General features: G+C 46.8%; 1 protein-coding gene across 1 annotated transcript; it reads right to left on the bottom strand.

Annotated features, from left to right (window-relative positions):
- Window positions 1-2,372: 2,372 nt before the first annotated feature.
- Window positions 2,373-17,684, bottom strand: bsk146 (brain specific kinase 146). The gene is made up of 6 exons (XM_079756800.1): window positions 17,498-17,684; window positions 7,862-8,167; window positions 6,545-6,747; window positions 5,905-6,096; window positions 3,644-4,180; window positions 2,373-3,517 (listed from the first exon to the last, which is right to left on the bottom strand). Exons 2-6 carry the CDS (start codon window positions 8,031-8,033, stop codon window positions 3,215-3,217), a joined length of 1,407 nt encoding a protein of 468 aa, XP_079612926.1. The 5' UTR covers window positions 8,034-8,167; window positions 17,498-17,684; the 3' UTR covers window positions 2,373-3,214.
- Window positions 17,685-18,975: the final 1,291 nt, after the last annotated feature.

The following is an 18,975-nucleotide window of genomic DNA, read 5'->3' as shown; positions in this document are numbered from 1 at the left end:
TTAAAGGAGGATAGGACAAATCCTACTTGGTGAAGTCGTAGTTGAGTCAGTTTGATGGCAGTTTGGGCGACTGGTGACCACTGAGTGGTCACAACACAGACGTAGGACTACACCATTTCTAAGAATGGTGGCCTTTTCAGGTGGTAGGGAGGGTATCTGGTACGTCTATGATCATATGACACTATGGTAATATACAGTCAAGAAAGATCTCCATTTTGCCTTATTTGTATTCGTCTCAATGAGCTTTGCTGGCTGCAAAAACTAGCTATGGGTGTGACTAGGCCTGTATCTGAAACCGTCGCCACAGGTGTATCTGGCATGTGAGCGGGCAGGGTTTGTGTACCCGTTACTAGCACAACAACACTGTGAATGTAGAACTTCTAAAAAAAGCATAGACTGTTTCTTGTTTTTGTTTTGGTAGCACAGTGGGCCATTGTGGTGAGCGAGGGCGCAGTCCATGAGGTCATAGATTGTCACAAGATGTACCCTCCATTAGCATACTCGATCTGTAGCTACGTTCTGTGAACACGGTCCTCATTGTGGACCCTTGAAGCCTATGTCCAAAACCTTTAAATAACTATTTTGGCGTTTCCTATGCTTTCAACCTGCCATAACATAATAATGTATTTCTATGAGCCTCTTTGAACTACACAGTAAGGAGTGACCTACTGTGCTGTGTAGATTAGCAGCATTTTTTTATATATATAAATAGAACTTTAGAACATACACCTTCATGCAAATAATTTCTGGAAATTGTAACATGTTGTTCTTGCCTAGTATCACAGGTACGACTTCCGGTTTTTCAAAGTAAAAGTCCTCTGCATTTCGTTGAATAGAATGGATAAAACCAAAGCATGGCAGGACTTTTATTTTTTCCAAAACCATGGAATTGTCCACTACGGCATTTTCACTCTCGTGATTCAGGGAAAACTCTTTACTTTGAAAACGGGATCTACAGCTATAGCTTCTCGAAATGTGGAAATTAAAAACTAGTGCCATGTTTTTATAGTACCTACTACGCGCCATACACAATTTCTTTCATGCTTAGCCTAAAGAAATGTTTTCCTCTTCCCGCAGGTGTTGAAATGAACACACAACATTAAGAGCGTACAAATACATCACATTGGACCCAAACTAATTAGCTGTTGAAGTCTTTTTTTTTAGCACTACGCTGTCCCAGTATATCATAACAGTTATTATCAGTCAGGACAGTCATGTAACATTAAAATAATGTAATTGTGCTACGGCAAAATTCCACATCACAATATTGTACAGCTTTCTTTTTTTTCTCGGTTTTGTTTGTTTTTCTTAATATTTTTTAGTTTGGTCAGTTCAGATCTTCAGGAAAATATGCTGGAGTCAATTATCATGCACATTTATGTAAAAAGAAAAAGTACATCTTCAAAGAGTTGGTTTTTTTTCAAGTTAAATCATAAATGCTAAACTAGCATTTCCTTTAAATTTATATTTTCTCTCAGATAATACTTCTATGAACATGAAAAAAAGGACAATCTGTACAAACATAAGATGACCAGACGTGGTCATGTGGAGAGAGCAGCCGTTCAACCATGAAGTAGATCCTTGAAGTAGATCCACCATGTAGATCCATGAAGTAGATCCATGAAGTAGATCCATGAAGTATATTCATGAAGTAGAATCATGAAGTGGATCCTTTAAGTAGAATCATGAAGAAGATCCATGAAGTACATTCATGAAGTAGACCCATGAAGTACATTCATGAAGTAGATCCATGAAGAAGATCCATGAAGCATATCCACAAAATAGTTCCATGAAGTACTGGAGATCCATAAAGTACATTCATGAAGTAGAATCATGAAGTAGATCCATAAAGTACATTCATGAAGTAGAATCATGAAGTAGATCCATAAAGTACATTCATGAAGTAGATCCATGAAGTACATTCATGAAGTAGATCCATGAAGTAGATATGTTTGAGTCCGAGAAGCAGAAACAAAGTCACCATGAGCCTATTGACCGCGTTAGGAGCGGACACGGTTCAGCCAACAGTTCACCTCCTCCTTCTTAACCTCACTTCTCTCCCCCCGTTCCCCCCTCTGCTCCCTAACCCACGCCTTAAGCACCCCCAATGTGATGTGTACATCCAAGAGGTTCAAGTATGTACAGAAACAAACCAAACTATTGTACACCATGTTGGCACACGCCAAATACCCCCCCCCCCCCCAAAATAACAAAGACAGGGAGTCAACACAAGCTGCTCTACAAAGCTGGTAGCTGAACAAAAATAGAATTTGGAAATTGTACGATTGTTTTAAAATAAATAAGGATCTGGAATTAAGAGAAACACACGCACCGTTTTGAATCATTCATACTCAATGAACAGCGATATTTATTTATATGTATATATATACACTGTATATATATATATATATATATATATATATATATATATATATATATATGTGTTGAATGTTGAAACTCCAGTTTTCACTGAAGCCATGTTGGAGTTTATAGCTTAACAGAGACTAACGAACAGAATGTCTGGGCGACACGTGGCTTCTTCAAAACGACACCTCCTCGCATCCCCCTCAATGTCTTAGTTTTATTATTATTATTCTTTTTTTTTTTGCTTAAAATATTGCTTTAGGAAACACGATTTGGTCTTTTTTTCCCCCCCAACACATTTTTTTGTTGCAGAATCTTTCAATGGAAGCGAATTGGAGTCGTTCGATTCTCCTGTGTTTCCCGACCGTGTTGGCTGAAGAGAAACGTCCTTAGCGCTCCCAGAGTCCCGCTGGTGTGTCCCTCTCCTCACTAGTGCAGTTCATTATGTGGAGGAAACTCAGTCAACGCCAGCGACGTCACTGTTTGCTTCCTAAAGTAGACAAAAGACAGCTCGCTTGGTGTTCATCAGGTATCGCAACCTACATCCATTCATCCTTCAAATGACTTCCGTACTTCTTGTAAAGGTATAGGTCATCCGTGTGTTCGTGTGTGTCGGCTTTCTTCGTTTGTGTGTTTGTTTGTGCTGACATGCAATCATTTGAGTACATGCAAGGGGTTCGGAAGTGGTATAAAAGTTTGCATCACGTGTCGGCGTGTGTGTGTGGTGAGTGTGTTTGTGGTGAGTGTGTTTGTGGTGTGAGTGTTTATCTTTGTATGTGTGTGTTTCTGTGGTTGGTGTGGGTGTGTGATGTTTCGGTGTGTGTGTGTGTGTGTGTGTGTGTGTGTGTCGTCAGACACAGATCTCAATGGGCGTGGTGACCAGCATGTGTCCGCCCGGTGAGCTGTTCTCCCGCGGGACGCGCTCGTAGCTGTTGGTGGACGACACGGAGCTGTTGGTGGAAACGGACACGAAGTGGTGGTGGCCTCCTCCTCCTCCTCCTCCTCCTCCTCCTCCTCCACCTCCTCCTCCTCCTCCGGGCTCCATCACCACACCCTTGGGCCCCACGTTGCCTCCTCCTCCTCTGTCCACCGTCACCACGGGGGAGAGCGGGGAGAGGGGGGAGAGGGTCTGCTGCCTCATCCTCTCCACCAGCACCTCCTCCTCCTCCTCCCCTGACGAAGAGGCGGACGAGACGGCGCCCCCCCTTCCCCTCTCCCCCTCCCCCTCCCCCTCCCCGCTCCCTCCATGACCCCCGCCCCCTTTGCCCGTCCCCCCCACCACCACCACCACCACCCCGTTGCTATGGCCGTTGCCGTGGGCGTGGGCGTTGCCGCGGCTGCCGTTGCTGCCGCTGCTGCTGCTGCTGCTGTTGCCGTGGCTGCTGCTGTTGTTGACGTTGACGTTGTGGTGGTTGTTGTTGTTGTTGTCGCTGTCCAGCATCCAGGAGTGGCTGAAGTAGGCGAACACCTCCTTGACGGAGCAGCGGCGCTCGTGCTCCACCGCCAGGAGCCGGCGGAACATGCGGAGCGCCTGCTCGGTGAACCGCCGCCACTGGGACGGCACGGAGGAGGAGGAGGAGGAGGAGGAGGAGAGGGTGATGGAGAGGGCGGAGATGCGACGGCGCTGCTGCCAGCGCACAAACTCCTGGTAGAAGGAGTCGGAGGGCAGCGCCTTCTCCCAGGGGAAGTTGCCCGTCAGCATGCAGAAGAGGAGCACGCCGAAGGCCCACACGTCGGTGCTGTAGTCCACGCAGAAGCCCTCGTGGCGGGACATGTCGCACAGCTCCGGCGCGGTGTAGGGGATGGTGCCGCTCACCTGAGGCACAGACAGCACAGACGGGAGGCTTGAGTCATGCGTAGGGATGGTTCCAGGTGGACATGTCGTTCATGTCACGTTTCATGTTTAAAGGTGACATTATACCACCAGGTGTGAGTGTGATTAGCCGCTACAAGCCGTTTTGACATCGCAAGTGGCGCGTGTCCACCTAGATGTATGACGGATAGATGAGCAATGTGTGCTACAGCCAACTGGTGATGTGGTGGACTGATCTATCCAGCACACATCTAGGTTGACACGGCCACTTGTGATGTCAGAAGAGGCAGGTTTTCAAAACGGCTTGTAACGGCTAATCACACTCACACCTGGTGGTATAATATGTCACCTTTAAGATGGCAATTTACACAGTGTTTCTGGATTCATGACAAAATATTGTAAATAGCTATATTGAAATTACCTTCGAAGCAACTACAATTACAATTGAAAGCGTCTCTTGCTCAAGTATCCCTATAGGGATAGGCTGCCGATGTTGGGGATCGAACCAAGTACCTTTCAGCTTGGAGTCATACACCCTATCCGCCCTAGATGTACTGTATCATATGGACTATGTGTATGATGGAAGAGGGTTTGGTGAAAGCTGCCTTTCAGCTTTCAACAGCCAACAGACCCAAAGAGAAGCGTGTCCGCTGAAAATAGATGTTTAGCTCCAGGGTTTGCCTGAGAGTCTGTGTAGAGAATGTCAACTGAGAAATTGAATGTGCACTGGTACTGGACAGCGAGCGGGCCAACAAGAGAGAATTGCACATAAATTGTTTAAGTCTTCCGCATCCAAAGATAGAGTGTAGATTTTGTGCTTTACTTTTAGTGTAAATATTTAAAAATAATATGCATGTGTTTTACCTTTAGTATAAAGGTAAATATATATTTACAAGAAATTTACTTTTCATGAAAAGAGGAAAAATAGTAAAATGCTAATAATAAAAACACGAAAAGCATTTGACAATGCAGGATTTTGTTTCATTACAGTTTCAATGTTTGACCTTGCTTTGTGTTGGTGGTTACTGGTGATTTCTCGGAACCGTAGTTGCTTTGTTTTGTTGTGGAAAAATGTCGGGAAGTTTAGCAGAATGTGGGAATCCAGTAAGGACAAGGACGCTATTGTTTGTGTTGGTGACAAACCAATTGCGCTCTTATCTTAATGTTTAATCGTCAACAACTACCAACTAAGTTACAGCTTAATATGGAGGACAGAGAACAAGAAAGTATTTGGGGACCAATAAGGGCCCACCTGGCTGATTTCTTGACCCTGAATCCCGCCCACTTTAAGAGAACATTCTGTCGTTCAGGGTCTGGTGTCGGTTGCATGAATGGTACTTAACTCGGCGTGATTTTTTTATGGATTTTCAGCCTCTTAAAATATGCTGTGGGTATCCAACAACAAAAGTCCGGAATCTGCATTAAACGTATATCTATGAAGATATTAAATGGACTGCATTTATATAGCGCTTTTATCCAAAGCTCTTTTCAATATTGCCTGACATTCACCCATTCAGCAGCCCACCGGCTCTACCTCCTGAGCTAATACCGCCCGCTCTATAAAAAATAAGATTATAGAAAAACAAGAAGAAGAATCAAAAACCAATCTCACACAGCATCGTGTGCTTTGGAGCTCAGATGGGCGAACCCTCTCACTGAATTCTAAAATGAAACAAAGCAGAGAACGCAGGCTGAGCCCCAGGCAGGCGAACGGCAGCACCACCTACCCGCTTGACCGGGGAGCCAGCCCGGCGGGTCATGCCGAAGTCGGACAGCTTGACCTTGCGGCACTCCCGGTCGAAGATGAGGACGTTCTCGGGCTTGATGTCCCGGTGGACCAGCTTCTTGCCGTGCAAGTAGTCCAGAGCGATGGCCACCTGGTGCACACAACGCTTAGCCACCACCTCCGGTAGACCCACCTGGGGGAGGGAGGGAGGGAGGGAGGGAGAGAGAGGGAGGAAGAGAGAGAGAGAGAGGTGGGTGGGGGGGAGAGGGAGGGAGGGAGGAAGAGAGGGAGAGAGAGAGGTGGGTGGGGGGGAGAGGGAGGGAGAGGGGGGGAGAGGGAGGGAGGGAGGGTGAGAGAGAGAGAGACAGAGAGGCAGAGAGAGAGAGAGAGAGGGCAGGAGGGAAAGAGAGAAAGTGAGGAAGAGAGGAGGGAGAGACAGAGACAGAGATAATTCAACATTTTTAAAAACAAATAAAGCAATGTTTAGAAATATATACAAGATCGTTTTTACATTTTTTGTTTTTTTTGGGGGAGGGGAGAATAATAAGCCATTTTCAATATTTTCCACACTACCAGAAAATCCCCAGTACAGTCCTAGTGTGTATTAACAGTAAGCAAGAGCGAACATGAGTCAGCAGTACCTGTGGGGGGATGATGTCGAAGAGGTCCCCGGCCAGAGCGTACTCCTGGGCGAAGGCGTAGTAGTCGTCCGTCTCGAATGCGATGCCGAACATGTTGATGACGAAGGGGCATGGCGACAGGTAGAGCGACACGCTGTACTCCCGCAGGAAGGACTTCAGCCTTGTCGTCTTCTTCTTCAGGAACTTCAGCGCCATCTTCGTGCCTGGAGGCGTGGGTGTGTTGTGAATGTTTGTGTGTATGTCTTTTTGTGCAATTTTCTCACCGAGTATCAGTTGTTGTGATGTTTCACGACCCACATACATCTTCTATTTGCTGAACACATCAAGCAATGAACCAACAGCAGAACGTTAAATAATACTAAATACAAGGGCTAACCGTGGGCTACCGAACAATGCTAAACTACTCTGAATGGATTCAATTGTTCGCCTAAACAAGCAAACGTGATTTGAGAATGTTTGTTTTGTGCTCATTTTGGCTACGCTAATGGATAGAAGCTTTTCAATTGAACATAAATAACCACCCAGGAACAGCCGTTGCAATATGGTTTTGTAATGGCGGTTTGAGGTGTGTCCTGTGGTTTTGCTCTGCCTCTGTTCGAAGTATTTCTGCCAGAGAGACCATTGGTAAGTTGTTGTTAGCAAGTCGGATTCAGATCCAGAGAAATGTATTCAGTCAACTGGCTTTCAGTCTCAAAAAAAGGTATATAAAAAGTACCTTTGATGCTAACATTCATTTTTTGTAGAATTGTAACATTGAAAAGCCACATTTGAACATATTTTATGATTGAGGTTTCATTGAATTTTCTTTTTAAAAATCATTGAACCATTTTAACATATTTTATTAAGGCAGTGAGGATCCAATTCATTGAACAATTTCAAACATTTGTAGCATGACGACCAGACCATTGAATCCCCAGAAGTCGGCCCTCCTCACCTTTTATTTAAACAGAGAGAGGGAAGAGAGAGAGAGATAAGGAGCAATAGAGAGAGAGAGAGAAGGAGGGGTAGAAAGAGGGCAGCAGAGTGAGAGAGAGAAGCAGCCGCAAACCGAGGTAGAGAGAAAGAGAGAGAGAGAGAGAGAGAGAGAGAGAGAGAGAGAGATAAGAAGCAGCAGAGAGAAAGTGAGAGAGAAAGAGAAAGAGAAGAGAGATAGAGAGAAATAGAGATAAATAGTAGAGAGAGGAGCACTGATAGAGAGAGAGGGAGAAAGACAGAGAGAGGGAGAAAGAGAGAGAGAGAGAGAGAGAGGGAGAGGGAGAAAGAGAGAGCAAGAGAGAGAGAGAGAGGGAGAGGGAGAGAGAGCGAGAGAGACCTCACCTCTGATCTTGTGGAGCACCAGGTCCACCTTGCCGTAGGTGCCCTTCCCCAGCTCTCGGATCACCTCGTAGTACTTGTTCACCTCCAGACGCTCCAGGTTCTGCGCCGCGATGAGCTGCAACTCGTCCAGGATGTCCATGTTGGCCCGGGACCCCAGCGGGGAGGAACTCATGGTGCGGGGCTGTGTGCAGGGGGATGGCGTCAGCAGGGCGGACCAGGGAGGGTGGAACCACCAGCGGCGGGGTGTGGAGGGGGGGTCTGGCTATCAGCTGGGACAGCTAGGGTGGTGGCTAATGCCTGGTGTTACTGCAGAGAGGGCAGAGGAAAGAAAAGGGTTTTAAATAACCGAGAAACCAAAACAAAGGCACAAGTATTATAGTATCAAGATGTTCCCACATGGATTATAGTTGTTTTTTAATAACAAAAAGCGTAAGCCCACTTCAATAAGGAAATATCAAATTACAGAATTCTACTCGACACTTGCGGCTCCCTGATGAATGGACGGTTTCTAAACCCGTTTGGCCAAAGCCAGACAGGATTTTGACCTTCAGTCTTATTTGATTAAATTTTGGAAATGTCTCAATGGCTTCCTAGAATCCTTCAGGACAGAACGGGTGATATTAGATTCTGAATGAGGCTTGTAGGATTTGAGGGATGTTGCAGGACTCTTAATAATATTTATTTACTATTACTGATACTTACTTACGAACATATGTTATTTACTAATACTCATATTACTCATATACTCATTGATTTATAATATCTCTACTAAACATAATTTACTAATACTAATAATTTTGCACAAATACTTGTACTAATTACTATATACTTATCAGAAAAAAACACAAAAAGCTTTTGTGTCTCTACAGAGTTAGTTATGTATTATGGCAATTATATTCATATTCACTATTTAATATTTGACCTGCTTACGTATCGTCTCGTAGTGGAGGAATGGACTGGAACCACCACATGCAGACTCATTACAAAAGATGCATGAGGATTTCTGGTTCAGTAAGTATGCCGAGGCTAGCAGGCCGCTGCTGTATGCTGGATGTTCATATGTGGAAAGCAGCCTGTGCTGATCAATAGAGGCAGAGTGGGAGAACCAGAGGTGGAACCATAGTGGTGGAACCATAGTGGGAGAACCATAGTGGTGGAACCATAGTGGGAGAACCATAGTGGTGGAACCATAGTGGGAGAATCATAGTGGGAGAACCATAGTGGGAGAACCAGTGGTGGAACCATAGCAGTGGTACCACCATAGTGGGAGAACCATAGTGGGAGAACCATAGTGGTGGAACCATAGTGGGAGAACCATAGTGGGAGAGCCATAGTGGGAGAACCATAGTGGGAGAGCCATAGTGGGAGAACCATAGTGGGAGAATCATAGTGGTGGAACCATAGTGGTGGAACCATAGTGGGAGAACCAGTGGTGGAGCCATAGTGGTGGAACCATAGTGGGAGAACCAGTTGTGGAACCATAGCAGTGGTACCACCATAGTGGGAGAACCATAGTGGGAGAACCATAGTGGTGGAACCATAGTGGGGGAACCATAGTGGTGGAACCATAATGGTGGAACCATAGTGGGAGAACCATAGTGGGGGAACCATAGGGGTGGAACCATAGTGGTGGAACCATAGTTGGAGAACCATAGTGGGGGAACTATAGTGTTGGATCCTCAGTGGTGGAACCATAGTGATAGAACCATAATGGTGGAACCATAGTGGGGGAACCATAGTGGTGGAACCATAGTGGTGGAACCATAGTGGTAGAACAATAGCAGGAGAACCATAGTGGTGGAACGATAGCGGTGGAGCCATGGTGGTTTAACTATAGGGTGTATGTGTAGTAGTAGTAGTCTAATAACATGCTAATTAGCTCCCAGGAAAGAACGGCTGCTGGGCGATAAATGCCAGCTTGAGGGTGAAGCTCATAGTGAGCCAAACCATGTGCTGACACTCTCTCTCTCTCTCTCTCTCTCTCTCTCTCTCTCTCTCTCTCTCTCTATCTCTCTCTCTCTCTCTCACCCTCCTGTTCTCTCTCTCTCTCTCTCTCTCTCTCTCTGTTGCTGGGCCGGTGACAAAACATTTTCACCGTGATCTGTAATCCATGCTGTGGTGTTTTCATTTCTTTATTGTGCTTGATCTTGGTTGCTTGTCTCTCTCTCTCCCTGTCTCCCTCTCTCTCTGTCTCTGTCTCTCTCTCTCTTTCTGTCTCCCTCTCTCTCTCTGTCTCTCTCTCTCCCTGTCTCCCTCTCTCTCTCTGTCTCTGTCTCTCTCTCTCCCTGTCTCCCTCTCTCCCCCCCTCTCTCTCTCTTTCTCTGAGTGTCTACACCTGCCAAGTACCTGACATTTTCTCCACGCAACATATATCTCCACGCATGGAAGATGAAATGTAGTGCTTCATGTACCGACACAACCACAAACACACACACACGGACACACGCACACACACACACACACACACACACACACACACACACACACACACACACACACACACATGATTACATAAAGAGTGAGGGTGCAGGTTGGCAGCCCCACCTCCCCAGAAGCTGTTTGGCCGCCACACAATGCAAACCAAACATGGCTCGGCTCCAGCTAACACAAACAGTGACGTAACGCTCCCTGGTCCACGGCCCGCCCAGACATCGCCTCCCTCAGACACCCAGTAGGCCCAGTACAGCTCTGAGATCCATACTTAAAATGTGTGTGTGTGTGTGTGGGGGAGGGGGGGGACTTATCCAGTAATTGATTCGCACCCGCCGTGACTTGAAACTTGAAATCTAATTCCTACAGTTCAGTTTGATGTTTTCATTCTCAAGCAAACACCAACCGTCGGACAACACACACACACACCGCCGGGAAACTAAACAGCTGAAAGGTCGGAACTGTCAGAGAATTTCCCAGGACTGCCGTGGTGGGCGTGGCCACAAGGGTCGCGCCATCCCTAATGACCTCACTCCCTGCTGACCTGAGCTGCCTCAGCAGAGCCCCTTGACTCGACTCGCATTGATTGCATCCATTCGAGGAAAACACGCTAGCAAAAAAATCCAGCAAAAAGTCGATAGACTTTGCACCTTTACGCGAAAAACAGCAGTGAAGGGCACTGTGTGTGCGTGTGCGTGTGTCTGTGTGTGCATGTACGCGTGCGTGTGTGTGCGTGCGTGTCTGCGTGTACGTCTGCGTGCGTGTGTGTGCGTGTGTGTGTGTGTACCAGAACACCAACACTGACAGAGCAGTCCAGTGGAAAGGGGCTTAATGAGTGATATCCCCCACCCCCCATGGTGAGCTGTTGCGATGCAGGCGTTGTGTTATACGTGTGAAGTGGACACAGCAGCAGCAGCTGACACCAGATGAGTGTGCCTCACTTCTACAGGAGACCGAAGACACATACACAAAGGCTGCACTGCAGATATAGTCTCTCTCTCTTTCTCTCCCTCTCTCGTCCTCTCTCTTCCTCTCTCTCTTTTTCTCTCTGCTGCTCCCTCTCCTTCTCTCTCTCTCTCTCTCTCTCCCTCTCTCTCTTTCCCCCTCTCTCTGAGTCTCTCTGCTGCTCCTCATCTCTCTCTGTCACTGCTCCTCTCTCTACTCCTTATCTCTATTTCTCTGTCTCTCTTCTCTTCACTGCTCCTTCTCTTTCTCTCTCACATTCTCTCTGCTGCTTCTTATCTCTCTCTCTCTTTTTCTCTCTCTCTCTCTCTGTCTCTCCCTTTCCTCTCTCCCTTTGCGGCTGCTTCTCTCTCTGCTGTTTCGTTTCTACTGCTCCTTCTCTCTCTCCCTCTCACACTCTCTCTCTCAGCCTCCTCTCTCTTTCTCATGTTCCACCCTCTTCTGACTCTACAGCTCTCCTCTCTCTTCGTCTCCCTCTCCCTCCCTCCCCCCTTCCCCTCCCTTTGCGTGAGGAAATACTGGCACAGACACACACACAACCATGTCACAAACACACAATAACACTAACACCACACCACACACACACAGAAGCCCCAGCCTTGCAGCTCTGAGCTCTGCAGGAGTTGTAAACAAACAGGAGACAGTGTGTCAGGGTCCGCTAGCAGGAGAAGAGCTGAGTGCGCTCATGTCCCAAGGCTGCCAGCTCCGCACCATATGGCCGCCACAGCCATGATCCAGAGTATTATTCTGCTATGGAGATCGTTGCTATTCATATTGGGATCCTTGCTTACCTTGTTTTCAATTTCAAGATCAATTTCTTTGGTTTGATGCAAAATGTTCAACTTTGACTGCGTATTTCTGCACCGGTCCGACACCTTATTGCTAATGTGTAGTTTGTGTTGCGAGCCCATGAGAGAGTGAGTGTGGAGAAGAGAGTTTTCGCCAGATCAAACAAAAATTATTTCTCAAATTAATGGCTGTACCCGCGTAATGTGCGTGGCACAGTTTGATTATGTTATTACGAGTGCAGCCTATGTGAACGTCGTTGTGTTCTGCATATGGATGATTTGAGTGCTTTATAAGAGAGTGAGAGAGAGAGAGAGAGAGAGAGAGAGTTATGACTGCAGGTGGGACAGACAGACAGGTAGAGAGAGACAGAGGGTGGAAGAGATGGATACAGAGTGATAGAGTGCAAGCAAGAGAGAGAATTATAGATAGATTTAGTGAGAGAGAGAGAGAGGGGAATAGAGAAAGAGACAGAGAGGAGGAGAGCGAGAAAGAGAGAGAGAGAGAGAGAGGATGAGAGAGAGAGAGAGAGGGGATGAGAGAGAGAGAGAGAGAGAGAGAGAGAGGGGATGAGAGAGAGAGAGAGAGAGGGGGGGATGAGAGAGAGAGAGAGAGAGAGAGAGAGAGAGAGAGAGAGAGAGAGAGAGAGAGAGAGAGAGAGAGAGAAAGCGTGAGCTAGTGTTCAGGAGGCTATTCATACAAAGCCTAACAATGGATTCATTCTCTTGACCGGGACGCCCTCTTAGCTGTCGGCCTACAAGGACTGGACCAAAGCACACTCTGTCCTCTCCCTCCCCATCCCTCCCTCGGTGGGTACATAGGTGTGTGTGTGTGTGTGTGTGTGTGTGTGTGTGTGTGTGTGTGTGTTTGTGCGCTTTGCCCAAAACAAGACATGTCCTTTATAATGTGTGACTTGCTTATGTATTTATTTATACAAGCAGACTCAGTGAAACTGATGACTCATACCCAGGTTCTAAAAATGTGAGCCCTCGCTGTATGTGTGTGTGTGTGTGTGTGTGTGTGTGTGCATGTGTCTGCGTGCATGTGTGCATATGTTTGTGTCCACACGTGTGTGTGTGTGCCTTTGCACATGTGTGTGAGTCTGTGTGTAGACGCACACGCGAGTGTGTAAATGTGTGTGTATGTGTATGTCACTTGTGTTTGTGTGTGTGTGTGGGGGGGGGGGGGGGCTTGTGTAATGCATCACAGACAGCGTCACAGCGTTTCAGATCTCTGGCAGACATGTATAATGGAGCGATCGATCAGCTCCCTGAGACACGGCGATCTGGGGGAGAGACAGGAAGTCCAGGTATGGAGGCGCTGCCTGCCAAGTGTTCCCTTTACGATCACACGTCTGAGAACCCAACATGAGGATGATTCCTCTGGAGCTGCACTGCCTGCCTGCCCTGTCCAATCAGATTCAAGATACCACTGTAGAGGCACAGGCGTCAGCTGTCCCTTTGAGTGCTTCCAGTAGGGTGGGGGTGTAGCCTCTACTCTAGAGACCAGCAGTGATAGATAGAGGGTCATAATCGCCTCTTGTTCTTGTCCTCCTGTAACAGGTGGGCTCTGTGTCGTTGGTTTCAGGTACATGGAACGGCTCTCCTCAAACCCATGACATCCTCATCGACATTGTCAGACTGACATCCCGGGAATACCACGGTAGCCGGCGGTTTCGGAACGCCCCGGGACAAATCCTAGACCCAGGGCAAAGAGACGGATCCTAGGAAATTCCAAGAAATGGTGGTGTTCCGCACTCCCCTCAATATTGCGAGATGAACTAGTCGATTTGAAGAGGAGGAAGTCTCAAAATAAGTGACAAGAAATACAGAACAGTATATTAAGTATTCAGGTCTAAAAGCTAAAGAAGGCTACAATGGATAATAGATAAAAAGCCTAAGCTAACTGACACACCAGCTGCGATAACCTCTTTGACTCCGAAAATAAATAAATAAACAACAATTCAATAAATCATTCCATGTCCTGAAGCAACCCAGAATAACACGGTGTTGCTAACCACCGTAGCTCTGTGTATGTTGCCATGTTAAACACTGTTTTCAGTTACCTAAGGACGTGTTGAACAAAAGCAACGTTGAAATAGAAGCAAGACTTGGCCATATATATTTATCTATTTCTTTGGGTACACTGGTTCAACCTTCCACACTGCCCACTCAGGCAACAATAATAAGGTGGACAAAATGGGAGCTAGCAAGCAGGCTGCCCACGTAGCAGATACCATATAGTTTTCCAAGGTTCAATAGTGGGAATGCTGGAGCGATCAGTAACCTAGTGATGGTACACTGTCAGATACAGTCACACACAGACAAACACACACACACACAACTTTGGAAATGTATTAATGTACTTTTCAAAAATGTATGGGGGAGATATAAGGGATAGATATCTTTAGCGAAGGAATAGATAACTATTGAATAGATAGATGTATTTAGTGTATGAATAGATAAGTAGTGATTAAATAGATATATTTAGTATAGAGATATAAATCTACAGTGAAGAGGTAAATATATTGCTAAAAACCTAACCCTATTACCTCAACCTAATTACTCACACTATACTTACATTATACCTTACTGTTACCATACGATCAAAATTACTTACACTATACTCAACCTCAACTTATCATGTTACTAACCCTAACCCGACTACTAACCCTTGCACTGAACAACCCCTTACCCTTCAACATATAACCCTATTACTAACTCAAACACATAACCCCATTCCTAACTAATACATAACCTTATTAGTAACTCAAACACATAACCCAATTCTTAACTAATACACAACCCTATTTCTAACTAACAAATAATGATTCCTATTTAACACTTAACCCTATTCCTAACTAACACATATCCCTATTCCTAACTAACACATTACCCTATTCCTAACTCACACTTAACCCTATTCCTAACTAACACTTAACCCTATTCCTAACTCTAACACATAACCATAACCCTATTACTAGCTAACACTTAACCCCATTTCTAACTATCACTTAACCTACCGCTAACACATAACCATAACTAACCCTTACTAACAATATTCCTGGGTGGGGAAACCAACCCAGCTAGAGTTTAGAACCAAGATGGCCGCTGGTTGAATGAGGACCAAAGAGGGCCAAAAGCACTCTGGTGTTTTACAAGAAGGAGTCAGGTGCTGAGAGGTAGCCGAGGGGGGGGACAGACTGTCTACTAGCAGGAGACAGAAACCCCTGGAATCGAATGTTGAAGTGATAACGTGACAGCACTGGACTGTACACAGAAACAGGAGATGTCAGACCGCCACGACCTACGCCTCTCTCCTCCCCCTCTGTGGAGGTAAGGGGGGGACGGTGTGCGTGTCCATGTGTGTGTGTTTGTGTGTGTGGGGTCGAAAAGTATGGCCAGTTCTGAGCTCCAGTAAACTGCTCGCTCTGTGACCTATATATTGTGTTGTGTGAGTCATTGCAGCGGTGTGTGTTTGTGTGAGTGTATCTGTTTGTGCTTGCATGCAAATGATTGAATTCCCCTTTGATCGCTGTGGTGTAACGCACGATCTAGTAGCTTGTTTGGAATGGATTTTGCCATGAATGTAATGGTTTCCGTTACAGACACACACATGGACACACACACACAAACAGATTCACACACTAACAAAAGCACACACACACACATATGCAACCAGTGTTCTTACTGATTAACATGATAGTCTTTGTATAGATATGTGTGTGTGTGTGTGTGTGTGTGTGTGAGTGTGTGTGTGTGTGTGCGTATTTGTGTGTGTCTATATGTGTATGTGTGCATATTTGTGTGTGTGTGTGAGTGTGTGTGTATGCAGAAACAAATCTACACAAGTTAATCAAAGGAACACTATTTTGACCAACTGCCAAAGGAAAGAAACGTCCATCAATCCAAGCCGTTTGGTCTCCTGACACACCATCATCACAGACCACACATCATTCAGGTAACGATGAGCAATGTTCTGTCTATCAACCGCTCCATGAAATGTGGTGACTATTGGGCCCATAGGACATTTCACGCAGAAACGTGGAGAACAAATACCCGATATTCTGATCTAGCGTGAACAAACGTTTCCAGAAACATGTCCTCACCAGACCAGTCCCGCCACACGCTTTACCTTTACAGTTCCCTCACTACAGTTTGCGTTTGGAATCGGGGATGCAGCCAACCCATTGCTCCATCAAGCTGCCCGTTCCGCCCTTCAACTCGTGTCAAGACCAACTCGCCCAATCACAGCTCAAGCTCACTTGGGATTGGCCTGCCCCTCGACTGTCAGGGTCTTCCCCTGCAGGCGCTCTTGCACAACAACCGGGACATCACGTCGGCTGACACCCCACAGAATCCCTGACAGCGCGCAGCCCAGTGAGAGCGCTACACCTTCTAGTCGGTTCCTGTTTGTTCAACGGGGATCAGCCTATCGCTGGCAGCCTACGCAAAACACACAAACCGCTTTGGTTTCGCTTCCTGCTAAAGCGACTTTCGGAAACTGAATCCCACCTGCTGTCACCGCGACCCCACCTGCTCTCCGTGTGTCCTCACCTCCCCTCGCTGACATGGGGGGGGGGGGGGGGGGAGGCCCTGTCACTCGCTGTGGTTTGACGTGAGGTGATAGACTGAACCGGCCCGGTAGCGGGGCAGCGGATGCTAGCCGGGGACCGGAGTCCCTTAGATCTCCCATCCTACCGGACCCGGGAGTGGAAGGACAAAGCTGCTGACGACTACAGGAGAGCTTTGTGTCTGTATGTGTGTGTGTGTGTGTGTGTGTGTGTGTGTGTGTGTGTGTGTGTGTGTGTGTGTGTGTGTGTGTGTGTCTCCCAGAGAGAGAGAGAGAAAGAGGGGAGAGAGAGAGAGAGAGAGAGAGAGAGAGAGAGAGAGAGAGAGAGAGAGAGAGAGAGAGAGAGAGAGAGAGAGAGAGAGGAAATTGAAGAGGAATAATAATGTTCTGTTTGTTTAGCACGGGCACAAACCGCCAAAAATATATTACACAATGAACGAACATGAACAAATGACAAGCAAAGATTTCAGGCTCAAGTTTGTTGCGTGAGTCAGACATTGGACTGGGCATGCAGAACAAATGCACGCGATCCCTATCCTTTAATAAGCTCTTATTGGTATGCTGTGGTGTGTGTGTGTGTGTGTGTGTGTGTGTGTGTGTGTGTGTGTGTGTGTGTGTGTGTGTGTGTGTGTGTGTGTATGCGTGTGTGCGCTCGAGCGCGCGCGTGTGTGCGTGCGTGTTTGTGTACGCACCAAATAGGCCTGTATATTGATCATGCATCAAATCAAAGACAACGCATTGTTTTAAAAACCATAATGACACGTAGACCATCATTGCTGAATAAACTCATCATCCCGGTCCGAATGACACTCGCCCTGCGGTATAGCCCGGGTTCTTAATTGTCGCCAAATATAACACTGGTGGTGCTGTGCTGCTTCAACTCACCATTCACTCCGTCCACATCCGAGGGCTCTGGAAGTCCGGCCCATTAAGCCGTGCAGGTGATAAACAGAGCGGCTGGCACGACGGCATACTACCCCGGTGGAGCTGGGGATGGAACCGACAACCGTGGACGCGTCCTGCTCACTCCGCGCAACACTGAACCACCACTGTCGAGGTGTATTCGCGCTGCCTCTTGGCATTTCGCAGCAGGGTCCCCTTGAGCGCTGTCCTCCTAGCTATTGTCTCCTCGGTCTGTTGGCAGGCAGGAGGAGGGGAGAGCACAGGCGAGCAGGGAGAGATGGGATGGGGGATGTTAGACCCGCCCCTTTCCAACCACTCAACCAATCAGAGACCACTCCGTCGGACTCCAGCTTTGCTCAGCTCGTTCCTGAGCGACCGGCGGGTCCGCTGTCTCCGTACAGATTAGACCACAGTCCCGTATGCACCGGGAAACAACATGCTCGCTTTCTTTAGATTTATTCCAAACATGAGTAGTGGCCAAGAACATAAACAATATCATACAGACTCCATCGTGGCTTTGCGGAAATCTGCCGCGTCGCGTTGGAGCGATAGGCATCGACGGCAAGTGCACAGCATCACACGCCGAGTAGGCTACACGCACCGACGAGGCTACACATCCACCGCCCGGTTAGATTACCAGCTCATTTGTTTTACTCAGCAAAGTGAAAGCTGCACGTCAGACTGGTTGTAGGCTAAATATCGCACAGCATGACATTGCCAGATTGCATAAACACAAAATGACAGCGTCCCTCCCTGTGGATGCCCGATCCTTGTGGTTGCCAGGGGGTTGCATCACAGTACCCATCATCTCCACCCGAGGCACGGGTGGGGATGAGAAACTCTTCCCAGATACACATCTCTCAGACCAGACACGAACCACCCAGCTGGGCGAAACGCTGGGAATAGCAGAGCAGCACTGCCCGAGGAAGGATGATCTCTTTTGACCATCAGAATCCGACTTAAAGTAGCTGGTAAACATCAGGCAGCTGTCGTGTCGCAGCAGGGAGCCGTGCAGTGACTCGATGTTATATTTAGCCATGCGTGGAAAGGTGACGATAATCTCAGGGTGACCTGGGCTTTATTCCGTTCAACAGTGTCCATAAGGACACAAGCTGTTAAGGATACTTTTTCAGTAAAGAACGGATTACATTTAATGAATTATTTTCAGAAAACTAACAGATTGCTTTATTGGAAAACTAACTGATTACTTTTCTGAAAAAGTAACGGAACACCTTTTTTTATTTTTATTAACAGGATTACATTTGATAATAACTTTTAGATAACGCTTTTCCGCCAGTTTTTTTGTTCCGATTATTAATGTGTGACATGACATGTGGATGGTTGCGCAATGGTGAGAAGAATGTTCTTGAAAAGAGCCTATGTCAACTTGATAATTAATAGAAGGAATTGCATTTAAATGTTATATCAGAAGCTTCTATTTATCTTCCCAGGGTTAAGAG

This window comes from Pollachius pollachius (assembly GCF_949987615.1).
Source record: "Pollachius pollachius genome assembly, chromosome: 19".
Classification (NCBI taxonomy): domain Eukaryota; kingdom Metazoa; phylum Chordata; class Actinopteri; order Gadiformes; family Gadidae; genus Pollachius; species Pollachius pollachius.
Note: the sequence above shows the minus strand (reverse complement) of the source record. Positions and strands in the feature narration are given on the sequence as shown.

Coding starts and splice junctions, on each gene's coding strand:
- bsk146 (XM_079756800.1), bottom strand. CDS start 8,033: ATGAGTTCCTCCCCGCTGGGGTCCCGGGCCAACATGGACATCCTGGAC. Junction 4,181..5,904: donor CTGGCTCCCCGGTCAAGCGG/GTAGGTGGTGCT, acceptor TCTGTGCCTCAG/GTGAGCGGCACCATCCCCTA. Junction 3,518..3,643: donor ACGGGGTGGTGGTGGTGGTG/GTGGGGGGGACG, acceptor GAGGAGGAGGTG/CTGGTGGAGAGGATGAGGCA.